Source organism: Callithrix jacchus, chromosome 9 (genome assembly GCF_049354715.1).
Source record: "Callithrix jacchus isolate 240 chromosome 9, calJac240_pri, whole genome shotgun sequence".
In the NCBI taxonomy this organism is placed as follows: Eukaryota; Metazoa; Chordata; class Mammalia; order Primates; family Cebidae; genus Callithrix; species Callithrix jacchus.
In genome coordinates, this window is record NC_133510.1 from 45,790,808 (window position 1) to 45,807,491 (window position 16,684).

The 16,684-nt window shown below is 36.6% G+C and overlaps 1 protein-coding gene across 5 annotated transcripts in view; it reads left to right on the forward strand.

Moving 5' to 3' along the window:
- Positions 1 to 16,684, forward strand: part of LMNTD1 (lamin tail domain containing 1) — a 95,629-nt gene that overhangs the window by 18,457 nt on the left and 60,488 nt on the right. For 4 of the 5 annotated variants that reach the window (XM_035256037.3, XM_054238260.2, XM_078338032.1 and 1 more), the window contains 4 exons: positions 4,218 to 4,404; positions 4,952 to 5,071; positions 11,521 to 11,738; positions 12,313 to 12,485. In XM_035256037.3, coding sequence (XP_035111928.3) covers positions 4,218 to 4,404; positions 4,952 to 5,071; positions 11,521 to 11,738; positions 12,313 to 12,485 — 698 coding nt within the window. The remainder of the gene's footprint in view (positions 1 to 4,217; positions 4,405 to 4,951; positions 5,072 to 11,520; positions 11,739 to 12,312; positions 12,486 to 16,684) is intronic. The other variant, XM_035256039.3, reaches the window with a different exon arrangement.

Consider the following 16,684-nt stretch of genomic DNA (forward strand, 5'->3'; position numbering starts at 1 on the left):
TGTGATGTTTGTGTTTTCTGTAGAAGGAAATGGTAAGATATTGAAGGATTTCCAGGAGGGAAGCAGAAATGTCAGGTTTGGATTGTACAAAGATTGTTCTGGAAGCTAAGTGGAGAATGTTCAGAAGCGGGTAGCTGAAGACGATAGGATGCCAATTCAGTGTCTCACAGAGATGATGAGAGTGTGATAAAGGCAGTAGCCATAGGGATGGAGAGAAGATGTAAATAGATGCCACTAAAGAGGAAGAATCAGCAGAACTTGGTCATGGATAAGGAATGACGGGCAAGAAACTGGGACAGTAACGGAAGTTTCAGGATTAGCCAACAGGGTAAATGATGCAGCTCCCTGGAAGTTTCCTGCTTGGGAGAGTACATTTGCAACAGACCAAAGTGATGAATTCAGAGGTACCTTTTGGGATCTGACAGTGAGTTGTTTCTGTGGGTCTGAAGCTCGGTAGGAAGGTCTAGGCAGGAGATTTAGTTTTAGCAGTCATTGGTGTATTAATGTCTAGTAAACACTGTCCATGGATAACATCACCTATAAGGATAAATGGGGGAAATAAAAGAGAGCTAAGAACAAAATCCCTGGAATCAACATCTGGAAGATGGGAGAAGGGGCTGGGTAAAATCTGAAAAAGGGGCTAAAAAGGAATAAGACTGATAGAGGCAAAACAGTGGACTTCAAGAAACAAAGGGAAGAGTTTCCAAAAAGAGGACACATCTGGCAGAGTATAGACCAACGGTTGCCACTCAGTTTCTCAATTATAAAGGGCACTGGTCATGTGGGTCTCTAGTAGAGGTAGGTGGTTGTGGGTTGAGAAGTACATAAGAGGTGATTTTATTTTATTATCTTTTTTTCTATCAGATGTAGGGGGATAAGAGAGGAAGAATAGCCCTAATTGCTGGCACTACTAAGCGGGTGGGCGGGGGGAATAAAAGAGAAGTGGTGATAAGGAAACCATGATAATTCAAATAGAAGCCTATAGAATCTGAGGTGCCTCTGGGGCATACTGGAAAAACTGACTAGTAGGCTATCAACAGAGAGAGACCTAGCATGGAGAGTCATTTGGGAATTGCTGTCATTTAGGCAGTGCCCATAGATGAGATTACCCAAAGCTACAACAGCCCTCATGCTATAGAGGGAAGCTGAGGCTTTGGATCTAGGCAAACTCCACTACCCACTCATTTTTTGTGTGTGCTACTAAGTTTCATCACACAAAAGTTCATTTTTCCCTTTTGTGTGTAAAGTGATACTGGAAAAGAAAATTATTATTATAAAACATTTTTTAACAATTTTTTAAAGAAAAAGGGGGAGAGAGAACAGGAATCTTGCTCTATTGCCCAGGCTGGAATGCAATCTAAAAATAGGTATTAAAAACCTCTTTTATGCCGATAATTGTACTTATCAGCAGAGACAGGAAGGAATAAGGGAAGAAAATAACAAACAAACAGCCAACCAATATTTCATTTAAGTCTGTGAAATGCTATGCAAATGCTGAAGAGTGATTTACTTCCAATTATGTGGTCACTTTACAAGAGCTTTACAAGAGCTTCTGAAAGAAGAGCTGTACACAGAACGGAACAACCAGTATCAGTCATCCCAAAAACTTACCAAAAGGTAAAAAGTATCTCCATTATGAAGAATCTATATCAACTAATGGGCAAAATAGCCAACTAGTATTAAACGACAATATTAAACCCACAAATATCAATATTAATCCTAAATTTAAATGGATCAAATGCCCCAATCAAAGACACAGAAAGGAAAATAGAATAAAAAGTCAAAACCCATTGGTACACTGTATCCAAACCCATCTCATAAGCAAGGACATCCAAAGACTCAAAACAAAGCTTTGGTGGAAGACTTACCAATCAAATGGAGAGCAAATAAATAAATAAATAAACAGGAGTTGTAACTTTCGTCTCTGACAAAATAGACTTTAATAGTAACAAAGACTAAAACAAAGAAGGACATTATATAATGGCAAAAGGATCAATACAACAATAGGAGTCAATGATCATAAATATATATGCACCCAATATAGGAACACCCAGATACATAAGACAAGTTCTCAATGACTTATAAAGAGACTTGGACTCCCGCACAATAATAGCGAGAGACTTCAACACCACATTGTTAATATTCAACGGATCAATGAGATAGAAAATTAACAGGGACATTTATGATTTGATCTCAGACCTGCAACAAGTAAATTCAGTGAATATGTATAGAATTCTTCACCCCAGGTCCACAGAACATATATTTTTCTTAAGAGGTGATTTTAATTAGTGACATAGCAAGGTTGTGATGGCAGTAGGAATTGTAAGTTGAAGGATTGTTTTCTTTTTTCTTTTTTTAAGGTGATAGCCCCTCAAAGATATGTACCTATGTGGAGGAAATAGGTAGTCCAGAGGGAGAAGTTGGTGTTAAAGGAGAAGGGAAGGACAATGAGGGGACCGAGTTGCTGAAGCATCAGGAGAAGGTGGTGACCAGAGGGCTTCACTGCAGATGGGAGAAGGGGCCGCTTCCATGGAAACGGGGTGGGCTACAGAGAAAAAGTGGGCTCAGCTATAGGTGAGCCTGTTTCTATGTGGGAAGTGGGGACATGTACTTCTCTCTGTTGGCCATGTTTTCGTAGTGAGATAACTTTCCAAGTAAGAGAACAGAGATATGGGACAGGGATTTGAACATTGTTGAAGGATGGCAGAAGGTGCTGACTTGGCTTATGAAGATGACAACTTGCTGTCAATTAGAAGAGGCCCAGGTGTGGTTGGAGACCACTAATTTTTTGGTAGCAGCAGTCTGTGTGTGTGTGTGTGTGTGTGTGTGTGTGTACGCGCACATATGCATTTGCTAGCAGCGCTCAAACGCCATGGTGTATACAGAATTTAAACAGTCTGAATGTTTAGATTAAATCTATTTGAGATTTTACTAGTTGAGTGAGGTAGAAGGACAAGGATTAATATTTATGGAGTGACCCTGGACATGGAATTAATCTCTCTAAACCTCAATTTCTCTTTAAAATGGGACTAAAAATACTACCTAACTGAGTTGTTTTAAGAATTAAAGGAGATAATACAGCATTCCTCACATTTTTTAATGTGATCCTTAATAAGAAATATGTAGAAGTATTTTAACAAGAAATAAGTATGTTATTGTGAGAATTATAAGAGTTACTGTGAGTCCGCAATGCCTTCACCAAAATACATGGGAACTTAGGTATTTCCAAATTCAGAATTTTAGGAAAGGAAATTTGAGAACACATATTATATAACACTCTGTCAGGGATTACAGAAGTATCAAAAATGAAACATCTAACTTTTCACAGAAAAACATAAATATTCACATAAACTATGAACAAAGACTATAAATAGCTTCACCTCAGTTTTGGACCAGACTTTTTGGGTTTTTCTTGGAGCTTTTTGGACTTTGGAACTGTGGAAAAGAAATTGTGGAGAATTACATAGAGAGATAGGTAGATAGATAATATAAACATAGACATAGATAGATATACATATAGGGATATTAGATATATAGTGTTTTTTAGTGCCTGGCGTATAAATAGTATTGTTATTATTAGTACAGATATATTTTACTTTTAAGTTGGGGGTCTTCCCCTACCAAAGTAATTTGTGACCTACTAATAAGTTGTGGCTCACAATCTGAAAAACGCTGATATATAATGGTGTATAAATGATTAGCTTGATCCCTGGATCATACATAGTAAGCTCTCAGCACAAGTTAAAAGGTGAAGATGCCATTTTATGTTTCTATAACGTTTTTACCTTTCAAAATTCTTTGAATTACATAGTTGCTATTTATCTTCAGTCACTTTATCAGAAATGAAGTAAATGATTTGTCTCTTGATCTACTTTCGAGAGTTTCATGTTTCAATGATTTTATCTTGAATAGTAGGAAATTTAAATTATTTTAATTCACACCTTCCTGTGGCTTTTATACCTTGACACCTAAAGTACTTTTTAGGTTTTCTTTATTTTATATGAAATAGATTATTTTATTGCACAGATAAAGAAATAGAACTAAAAACTCAAGCCATTTGTCTGAGGTTACAAAATCTACTATTTCTATGTAGAACTTGCCCAGTAGTATACACAGTTTAAGAATAACTTTCAAGCACTTTGTTACTCACTTCTTAAAGTGAGTCAAAGACACACCTATCCTAATGCACCTTATATTCTTTGTGTTTTATTTTGTAGTTCTCTTGGAGATGTTAAAATAGCTGAAGTGAATGTCAAGGGTTTGTTCATAAAGCTCGTTAACTCTTCCCTTGACAAAGAAATGGCAATTGGAGATCATATTCTCCAGCAAAATGTGAATGGACAAACAATTTCTTTGTACCAATTCCTTCCAAATATCGTAATGCAGGCCAATTCCACAGTAACTGTGAGTATAAGAGCATAAATACTGTACATTAGAATTCTACACGACAAACTTGTTGACGCTGTCGGCCTGTGGCTCAGCACTGTCTCATTATCACTTGATCTGGATCTGAACCTAAGATGTGATTTTGTTGTTGGTGGTTAATTACACCACGCTGTCCATCTTCTGGATGTAAATTAATACCCATAGTAAAATTTCTACGCTGTCTTCAATTTTGTGTACAATATTTTGTTTTTATAATTTAACTATTAAAATGAAATTCCTTATTTTCTGAAACCAAGTAAATATAGACTTGAAAAGACAAGTGAAGAGATTATTTGCTTAGAGAACAGATAATTAGCTGATGCAGGAGGGTTCCTCTCTTTCTCGTTTTTTCCTTTAAGCCCTGTAGAGTAGCTGTTTGGTGTTACACAACTTAACATTGTACATGATAAAGTCATTATATTTTAAAACCTCATCTGTTCAGAAAGATTATGTCAGAGTAACCCTATGACATTTACAAAATTGTATTAGACTCCAATGGTATTTGTCATTAACAATTTTATTACAGGTGTGGGCAGCAGCATCTGAAGCAAAGCATCAACCTCCATCAGATTTTCTTTGGAAAGAACAAGACAAGTTTAGAGCAAGTCCTGATTGTATAACAATCCTGTGTAAACCGAATGGTCAAGTTAGTTTCTCGTTCTTAACAGTCTTTTTATTTTTTAAATATTGTGTTTATTAAGCATATCTGTATTTTTTATCTTTATTTTGTACAGTGTGTCTAAATGCATAAATGTCAGTAAAATTGACTTTATGCCTGAAAGATTATTTTATTTTTTGTCAGTTTCTTACAAATTTACTTATTTTTTTATTTCAATAGTTTTGGGGGAAGATGTAGTGTTTGGTTACATGGATAACCAGGTTGTCAGGTGGGAGAGTGCTCATTAGTTCTTAAGTGGTGGTATTCCATATTATGTATGAATATACCACATTTTCTTTATCTACTTGTTGGTTGATGAGCATTTGGGCTGGTTTTTCACTGAATGAATAGTTCTCCTTATGTTCCCCATTCTCTTAGCTCACTCAATTACTTTTTCATCCTTAAAAGCTTGAATAGAACCATCACTAAATGCCACAACACATTAGGCAAGTCAATAGCATTCTCTTCCCAATGTCAAAGGGCCCAAGAGCTACTTACAATTTGGCAAAAGTAATTTTGATATCTCATATTTCTAGGAAGGATCTTCAACTTTCAAAGTCAAGGGAAGATTTTATTTGTGATATTTAGCCTGAAGAGTGGGATAAGGAAGGTACTCCATACAGGTCTTTTCTATTTATTTTTTCATTTCTCAAATATTTATTGAGATTCTTCTCTATTTTAGAGCGATGCAAAGTACTGGGAATAAAACAAATTAAGATATAGTATCTGCACTCAAAAACTAATATTCTAATGAAAGAGCTTACAGTATTGACTTGAAATGACTATACTTTACTCCCTATAAAATTAAGGGTTTTAGCAATAGCTTTGTGTAATTTGTTGCCAGTACTTGACAACTTTATATTTTCACTCACCCTTTCTTTTGGTATAATATTAGCATAAATATATACCCATGGACGTACCATTAAGATTCAAAGGTATTTCTTTTTACAACAACAAAAAAGTTAGTCGTTTTTCAAAATGGTTTTTAGATCATTTTTACATACTCATCTTTTTCTTACCCCCAGTCCAACTTGCTATGCCATATAACTACTAACCCACAAAATATGTTAAGCATAATCTATCTCTGAGTTTCTTTTTTGCTGCATTTTAATCTATGTTGAGATGGACTTTCCCTTTAAAATAGACTTGGCTAATTTCTTTTTCTTTTTCTTTTCTTTCTTTCTTTTCTTTTCTTTTTTTTTTTTTTTTTTTTTTTTTTTTTTTTTTTTTTTTGAGGCAGAGTCTCGCACTGTCTCCCAGACTGGAGTGCAATGGTGTGATCTTGGCTCACTGCAACCTGTGCCTCTGGGTTCACATGCTTCTCCTGCCTCAGCCTCTGACTAGCTGGGATTATATGTGCACACCACCATATCCAGCTAATTTTTTTGTATTTTTAGTACAGACGGGGTTTCACCCTGTTAGCCAGACTGGTCTCGAACTCCTGACCTCATGATCCTCCCACTTTGGCCACCCAAAGTGCTGGAATTACAGACATGAGCTACCGCCCCCAGCCAGGGCTAATTTCTTAAGAGTCTTTTTGCGGGAACAGTTGTTAGATGGAAAGAGCACCCATTAGATGTAACTTAGCAGGCTTCACCCACTCAGCTTTAGATCTCCTTGTGGGCTCAAACTGAATTCTATAATACTTCTCTGATGGAGTAAATAAGGCTACACATTCTAAGTTATTTACTTAGATTAATTTTCACTGATGGTGGAAAATAAGTATATAAAATCTGAATTATTTACTCAGCCTCATAAGAGATCATTAGCAAAACCCAGGTTTAAGGCATTCTTGTCTCAGAACTTTCTTCATAGTTATCCACTCTGCAAACTGGTTTGTGGTTTCTACTTTCTATGTGTGTTGCTCCAGGCACTGAGTGTCAAACCAGACAGACCAGATCCCTGAGCTCCTGGAATGCAAATTTTAATAAATTTTCATTCCTTGCAACTGAATTAGGCTTTATACTTAGACTATTCCTTTTACCCAGTGATTTGAATAACTTTGCACATACAGAATCAGACCATTTCTGTGGGGTGATGTAAGCACAAATAACTGTGCCTGCTCTTGAAAGACTGAACCTGAGTGATTGAGCCATATAGAAAATATTTAAATATCTTTTGTATCTGTCAGTCATGGTACTAGAAAAAAGAACATAAGTATTTCACACTTCTTGTCCTCAAGAAACTCAGAGTCTACTAGTAGAAATTGTTATGGAATAATAAATAATTACAATACAGTGAAACAATGCTTTAATAAAGTACATGCAGCCCAGGTCAGAAATATCAACTCTGTAAAGGAGAGCATGAGGAAAAGCATTACGAGGAAGAGCCATGTGTTGGGAGACTGTAGAGGAGAGGAGTTAGCCCACCTAACCTGGATCACAGTAATCTTACCCCTTTTCACCTCTTGCACTCTCCTCTTTCCATGCTTCTCCCAGCACTCTGCTCTAGCCACAATGGCCTCCTCATACTACTTTTACTTCCATTGGAAATTCTACCCCATGGTAAAGCCATATGCATCATTTAATTCAACTAGAAAATATTTTCCTTAAATAGGCAGAAATGTGTCTTTGAGTCAGTTTGAAATCCTAATGTAAGTATTGAGTTCTTTTTCTAATAAATTAGTTTTCATTCTCACTTTAATAGCACTGGATATTACTATCTGCAACCCCCAGGTAAATTTTCCTTAAAAAAGACAGGTTACTGCCTTTCCATAGACATGCTGAAAAACAGACCCAAAGTATCATCATGACCCTGGAATTGCTTTCTATTTATATGATTTGTTTATAGAAAACAATCCATATCTTGCAAAAAAAGTCACAGCGCCTATAATCCACTGTCTAAAATAATAGCCAGCTATATAGATCAGAATAGACCCTGTTTCTGGACTTGAATAATATTGTAAGATGGGAAAAGAGAAATTATATTATGGGTCTTTTTTTTTTCCTTGAGACAGAATCTTACTCTGTTGCCCAGGCTGGAAGGCAGTGGCGCGATCTCAGCTCACTGCAACCTCTGGCTCCCTGGTTCAAGTGATTCTCCTGCCTCAGCTTCCCAAGAAACTGGGATTACAGGAACATATCACCATGCCAAGTTAATTTTTGTACTTTAAGTAGAGATGGGGTCTCACCATGTTGGCCAGGAAGGTCTCGATCTCCAGACCTCGTGATCCACCTGCCTCAGCCTCCCAAAGTGCCAAGATTACAGGCATGAGCCACTGCACATGGCCTGGGTCATTTTTAAAAAGAAGCCTAAAATAAAGTATATCTTACATTACTTTTTGAGCCATCTTGTCACTAACATGGCAATGGTTAATATTCAGTACAGCTACAAATCTTATGCCTTAATATAAAGGTGGCTTTTAGTTTTGCTTTGCCATGTGTTAACTATATAATAGTTATTCTACTTTCTCATCTGTAAAGTAAGAGATTGTATAATATAATCACTAAGATCCCATGAGTCTATGGACCTTTAAAGCAGGGATAGATTTTTTTTTTTACCAGTCACATTGTTGTCCCATTGGGATTTGGAGCCTCTAAATTACATGTGAAATAATCAACATATATCTTATGTTTATCAATGCCTGGTACTTTCCCAATGTATTGTTTTGCATTAGAGATCCAGATGTGAAACAGACCAGTACTATGCAGTAGGAACTCACTGAAGGGCTGTTTATATATGCCTTATTTCACTCGATTCTCAGTAGTGTTTCAGGATTTTACAAAGGAAAAAAAATTGGGCTTGCAAAGTTAAATGGCTTGTTCAAGGTCACATGACAAGTAACATCATTGAACTAAAATAAAACCATATCTTCTAACTCCCAATAATTTTTCTGTTGTACTAAAAATTGTTTGCAAGTTTTATGTGGCCAACATTCTAGAGCTGAGGCTAAATTTTATCACATTATCATTATTAGTGAATATTTTTAAGTTCCTACAATACAGGGAAAAATAAAATACTGCCTTGTCTAGGAAAGGCACACATCTCATTAAGGGAGATCACACTAAAAAAATCATGAACATATTTTCAAAATATAATATATTTGAGCTACTTAAAGGGAGGATTCCCAACCAATGACCTGTAGCAAAAGTCCATTTATTTTTGCTGTAATCTATGAAAATAAACTTTTTAAAAAGAATTCATCTTTCCCTGCTGGAAGCTTAGCCTAGCTGAACTTGCCTTGTGTTGTCTTTATGTTATTTGTCAAGCCAAACAGAGGGGTGTTCAGTGGTTACAGCATAAAGTCCAAACCTTTACTTTGGTAAACTAAAAACAGATCACTAGAACAAGTAGAGTGTTAGAACACTTTTTCCATGTTGAATAGAAATATAACTGTTAGTCTCTATACAGGATTTTCCTGAATAATTTTGGCACATGTATGTTGTGCACATGTCACATATTCAGGAAATCCAAACAGACTCCAGCTTTAGTGCTCATGGGTCTCCTTAATACTGCCACCTAGGATTCTAGCTTGGAGAACGTGTTTTCTTGTCCATGTCTCTAGTTCTACTGCCCATTTTCCCATCTCAAATAAGACACACACACACACACAGTGTCTTAAATGTTTAAAATCTTAACTTATTAATATTACCATTACTTTTTGCACCGTTCTTTTATGAAATTAAGTAGCTGGATGAATTTTACAATACTTTAGTAAAGCAATTCCCACTACTGCCCTCTCAGTTTTACATATGATAGAAAGTAACTTACCTATCTGAGGTTATGCTGCTTGTAATTTTCAGAACAGGAAACTAAGGCCAAGATGTCTTACAATATCTTCATCATGTAGTTCACTAAGCCACACACATAGGTAACCATATAATATAGTTCTTTTTTTTTTTTTTTGAGATGGAGTCTTGCTCTGTCACCAGGCTGGAGTGCAGTGGCATGATCTCGGCTCACTGCAACCTCTATCTCTTGGGTTCAAGTGATTTTCCTGCCTCAGCCTCCCTAGCAGCTGGGACTACAGACATGTGCCGCCATGCCCAGCTAATTTTTGAATTTTTGGTAGAGATGGGATTTCACTATGTTGGCCAGGAAAGTCTCAATCTCTTGGCCTTATGATCCACCCACCTTGGCCTCCCAAAGTGCTGGGATTGCAGGTGTGAGCCACTGAGCCCAGCCCATTTTAAAAATTCTGTTGGACCGTATCTTACACTGTAAACAAAAAACAACTCAAAATGGATATGAGACCTAAATGTAATACCTGAAACCATAATCCTGCTAGGAAAGAACATTGGGGAAGAGCTCCTTGACATAGTCCATTGCAGTGATTTCTTGGTCTCACACCAAAGCTCAGGCAACAAAACCAAAAATAAATAAAAGGGGGTATGGACTATATCAAACTAAAAAGTTTCTACACAGCAAAGGAAACAATCAACAACATAAAACAGCAACCTACCAACTAGGAAAAACAGGTTTGCAAACCACATATCTGAGAAGCTAGTGTTCAAAATGTATAAGGAACTTCTACAACTCAATGGCAGAAAAACAACCTGATTTAGAAAACAGGCAAAAGACCTGAACAGACATTTCTCCAAAGACGTTTAAAAAAAGGCCAACAGATGTATTAAAAGGTGCTCAACTTCACTACGCATCAGATAAATGCAAATTAAAATCACTATGAGCTATCACTTCACACTTCATAGGGATGGTATTCCAAAAAGACAGAGCTATAGTAACAAATGTGAAAGTATGGAGAAAAGAGAACCCCAGTACATGCTTGGCAGGAATGTAGATTGGTGAAGCCTTTATGGAAAATAATATGGAAATCCCTAAAGAAAGTAAAAGTAGAGCTACCATACAACCCAGTAATCCCTCTTCTGGGTACATACCCAAAAAAATGAAATCATCACCTTGGAAAGGTATCTGCACACCCATCTTCATTGCAGCATTATTCATAATAGTCAAGATATGGAAACAACCTAAGTGTCTGCCAACAGAAAAATGGATAAAGAAAATGTAGATTTACATGATGGAATATTATTCAGCCTTAGAAAAGAACATGGAGGGACCTGGAGGACATACTGAGGAAAATAAGTCAGACACAAAAAGAAAAATGTTGCATGATCTCACTTATATGGGGAAGTTTTAAAAGGTCAAATGTTCAGAGAAAGAGAATAAAACTGTGGTTCACAGGATGGGAGCAGGGGAGAAAACGGAGAGATGTAGGTTAAAGGATACAAAGTAGCCGAGATCCCTAGGATGAGGAAGTCTAGGGATCTAGTCTACAAATGAGGACTATAGTTAACGAAATTTTATCATACTGGGGATTTTTGTTAAGTACATTTTGTTAAGTAGCTCTTGTCATAAAAGAGTAACTGTGTAAGACGGTCAATATCTCAATTTGTTCCACCGCAGTATCTATATGTATCTCATAACAGCATGTTGTAAACCTCAAATACACACAGTCGACATTAATAAATCATTTTCATTAGGCCATTGCCTGGTACACCCCTATCCACTGGAAGCAAGCATGGGAGAAATTAGAGACTGACATTGAATTTGACAGATGTTCGGTAGTATCTCCAACATTCCGAAGGCACAAGTTTCAGTGGACAGCATCTACAACTACAATAACTAAAGAAAAAGAAGATCAACCTAAGAACCACATTTCAAATTATCAGGTGGAACAAACTCAAGTTTTTCTTAAGAGGTAAATGTTGTTTTGTTTGTTTGTTTGAATGGGTCCTTCCCACAATTGGTAACTGAGTATGTGGGAATGACTAGATGACAAATGGATGTGTGATATATAAATTAATAGTGATTTTTGGAAACTACTATTTTGAATAGGACTCAGGAAAAGCAGAAAAACAGAATGAGCAGGCAAATACTCATGGGGCAATGAAGGCTGGTGATCTTCACTAGGTAGTTCGGAGACCTCTCTGGCTATTGCACTTTTCACAGGCACTGTTATTAAGAGGCAAGGCTGCTGCAGAGAGGTGAAGAAGTGAGGTATCCCCAAATCTTTAGCAGTGCTTAGGTGGAGGGAGAGGTGTACCATCCAGGAATTTTATCTTGGATCAAGAGCAAGCTGTGGGCAGAGGTGCAGAATATATTATTATTTCTGGGCTAATGCTTCTGAAGTAATAATTAAGTTCTTCCCACAAAGTCTAAAAGGTCATATTCTCTTGGTTTTGAAATATGCTTTCACTTTAATTGTGCCTTCAACACTAACGCCACAGCATAAAATGGCTTTTGAGTTCCATTTAGGCTTTTTTCTTTTACAGAGAGAAGAAAATTCCACCAACCGTTTTCCCCAATCGCAGCCCTTGGTGCCAGAATCCCTATGTCTCTGCACATCCTTACTGTCCTCTGATCGAACCACACAATACATGCATCACTGGAGACAGCTTGGGTAGACAGCCCAGGTCTCGGTCAACCAGACCTAATCAAGCCCCAGGTCAGTTAAAAGAGTACTTGTTCCAGTGGAGAGTAAGGAGTGTGTGTGTGTGTGTGTGTGTGTGCGCGTGCGCGCATGTGCACACACGTGCACATGTGTTAACTAGTGGATAAGTGATTAAAATTTGCTAAGTGTTAAAGATGATTCATATTCTCAAGAATAGATGGCACTTAAAGCAAGTATTGTCAACCATTCACTTACATTTCCCCTAGCAGTGTCTTCCACTGTGCTAGATAAATACCTATTCTTGATAAATATCTGTTGAATGAATCAATGAATCAAAAGAACAGTGTGGCCAGCAAGAGTATGTATGATTCTTGAAGTTCAATGAAAAATACTTTTTGTTTCTTCATCAGGCAGCAAAAATTGGTCTTGCAAGTTATAGTGTATTGAAAAAATTCCATCTTTTCCAAACTTTCTCCATTGGAAGTTTCTTAAGTCCTCTAAATAAAGCTTTTAGAGTTACTATGATTAACACAGGATCTGTGAATGGATTTTAGGAAGTCCATGTACTTGCTACATTTGGTACAAAATTGTGTGGTGTCTGTATGATTTTTTCTGGGGAGAGAGTCCATGAAGTTCATCAGATGTCTAATAAAGCCAAGAAGGAACCAGACTCTCAACTGTTGGAGAAAGCCCGTTTAAGGGTTTAACCAGACCCTTAACTGTTGGAGAAAGGCTGGAGTGCAGCAGCGAGATCTGGGCTCACCACAACCTCCGCCTCCTGGGTTCAAGCAATTCTCCTGCCTCAGCCTCCCGAGTAGCTGGGACTACAGGCGCGCGCCACCATGTCCAGCTAACTTTTGTATTTTTAGTACAGACGGGGTTTCACCTTGTTGACCAGGATGGTCTTGATCTCTTGACCTCGTGATCCACCTGCCTCAGCCTCCCAAAATGCTGGGATTATAGGCGTGAGCCACCGCGCCCGGCCTTTTTAAAAATATATATATAATATACTTTTTAATAAACAGCAGAAGAATGGCCAAGAAAACAATATCCTGGTGAAGTTGTAATGACTCACAAACTTTGATTTAGAAAAGAAGAGCTTATTTAAAAAAAAAAAAAAAGTGAAATCTGAAGCAGAATCCCAATATATAAAATGCATAAAAGTAGATCCGGCCAAGGTGAAGAGGATGTAGCAATTTCCACTGCTCATGACCCCCTTATTCTTCCTTTTCTCTTTGCCTATGATCTTTAAGACACCACAAAATCAGGAGGCCGAGGCAGGTGGATCACGAGGTCAAGAGATCGAGACCATCCTGGTCAACATGGTGAAACCCCGTCTCTACTAAAAATACAAAAAATTAGCTGGGCACGGTGGCGCGTGCCTGTAATCCCAGCTACTCAGGAGGCTGAGGCAGGAGAATTGCCTGAACCCAGGAGGCGGAGATTGTGGTGAGCCGAGATCGTGCCATTGCACTCCAGCCTGGGTAACAAGAGCGAAACTCTTGTCTCAAAAAAAAAAAGACACCACAAAATCACAAGGTTCTCCATAAAACAGAATGACAACCATTGTGTTAGTATGTGAGCACATCATTGGGAAATAGCACCCCCAAAACAGTACCTTTTAGAAGTGGAATGATGAAAATTTTGTAAATTACTGAAAATATTTCTTTTTTATAAAATTGTGTACTATGTAGCTCTGTGCCTGAGTTTCCTCATCTATAAAAATATGGGTCTGAAATTGAAGGCCTCTTTCAGCAATTAACTCTGTACATGTGTGTGAGCTTTAGATATAGATACATTAGATAGATGTAACAATTTTTGTCCTTTATAATCTTTAGTACTTTGTGACTTAAATTTGAAGCTCTCAAGAAATATGTTAATTTATGTTTTTTTAATGACAACCTTCACTGTTTTACTTATTCAGAACAACTTATTTTCCAAAGAAATTTGATTTCAAATTTTTTTGAGGCACTTTTCTATGATATAATGGTGGCAATTCATCTTGGTTATTCAGTGACATTTGCTATTCAACACAAAACACTTCACTGTATGTGTATATTTTATAGTAACTCAAAGATAGTTGCTTTGATACCTCTACAATCTTTGCACATCATTACGTAACTTCTTAATTTTTCCATTCACTAAATTTTCAGTATGAACAGATATACATCAGAATTGTATGATTTTTTTCTTTGATTTCTACAGCAAAACATGGCCCCAAAGAAAAAGATGTTATGAATGATTGGTTGCTGATTGATTGAATCAAGTGATCTCTGAATTACCAATTCATCTCCTTGAAAGGATATGTAACATGATTCTTCAAGGGAAGGTTACATGGTTTATTAATTACTCAGCATCTCTTTAATTTGCCTGCTAATGGAATATTTGCTACCATTAGCAGGCACTCAGTAGCTGGCGAAGAAAAAAAAAACAGACAAAACAAAAATAATTATACTTGGAAGCTGTTCAATTCTGCTCCATATACCCTACATTAATAAATAGGCTAGTTTGCTGAGTTACAGAAGAATCTTCAATAGAAAGAAATATATCTTCCATCTGAAAATTGTTGCCTTGTTTTAAATTGTGTCTCTCAAACATGCTACAGAGGAGTCTAGAGACTAACAAATAGGATAATTTTAAAGAAATATCTACACATCATACGCCCAATATACGCTAAACACATTTTGTTTTTAAAAACATGTTAGAATACGAAAAGCATAATGTTAAAAGCACTCATATATTAATCATGCAGAATGAATGCATGTTAACATTTGTTGTGTTGTTTCACATTACCGCAAAGAACAATTCAGAAATTTGAAGTTCCCTTGATTGTCTTTGCAGTTCTGATCTGATATTGGAATATCATTCTGGATCTCATTTTATAGTTTGTTTACATGCATATGGATCCACATATATATATATTTAAAATAACTTGTGTGTTTTTAAGTTACACAAATGACATCATGCTAAATGTCCCTGTTCTTTTTGACTTAGCATAATTTAGGGGATTTAACTATAGTAATATAGAGAGATCTAATTCAGTCACTTTAACTACTATGAAGTATTTCATTATACAAATTTACTGTATCTTGTTTATTCCCCTATTAATGTTGTGCTCAACAATGTAGATGAAAAAATTGTTTTAATTTTCTATTTTGTTTTTAAAAAATTTACCAAGTCTTTGAATGTATCCAAGAAAATGTTATATCTATACCAGTGATTATCCTTGTGCATGTCTACTTGTACATACATAGAAAAATTCCTTTGGGGTTCACACCTAAACTTTTTAAATCTTCTAAAATTCTTACAGGTATTTGTTCAGCTGTATAATATCTCTCAATTTTATTAGATTTTGCTAAATTGCTCTAGGAAGAATTTTACTAATTTACACTCCCACTAACATAATAATAATATTTCATATTCCCTTTATTCTCACCTAACTTTCTATTGCCAGAATCTTAAATTGTGTGCCAATCTGATGGATATTAACTAGTAATTCATCATCCTAATGTGAAGTTCCTCTTTAATAGTGGGGTTGTGCATCTTTTCACATGTAAAAAAAATAAGGAGGTCCAGGTGCGGTGGCTCACACCTATAATCCCAACACTTTGGGAGGCCAAGGCGGGTGGATCACGAGGTCAAGAGATTGAGACCGTCCTGGTCAACAAGGTGAAACCCCGTCTCTACTAAAAATACAAAAATTAGCTGGGCATGGTGGCGCATGCCTGTAGTCCCAGCTACTTGGGAGGCTGAGGCAGGAGAATTGGTTGAACCCAGGAGGCGGAGGTTGCGGTGAGCCAAGATCACGCCATTGCACTCCAGCCAGGGTAACAAGAGTGAAACTCAGTCTCAAAAAAATAATAATAATAAGGAAAAATTTCCGTATCTCATAATGATAAATTTATGTGTTTATAATTATTAATTTTGTGGGGGTATCCATTCCCTCAAGCACTTATCCTCTGAGTTACAAACAATCTGCTTACACCCTTCAATTAGTTTAAAATGTACAGTTAAGTTATTATTGACTATCGTCACCCTATTGTACTATCAAATAATAGGTCTTATTCATTCGGTTTTTTTTTTTTTTTTTGTATCCATTAATCATCCTTACCTCCCTCCTTCTCAGCCCCAACTACCCTTCCCAGTCTCTGGTAACCATCCTTCTACTCTCTATGTCCATGAGTTGAACTGTTTTAATTTTTAAATCCTACCAATAAGTGAGAATATTGTGTGTTTATATTTATTTCTGATAG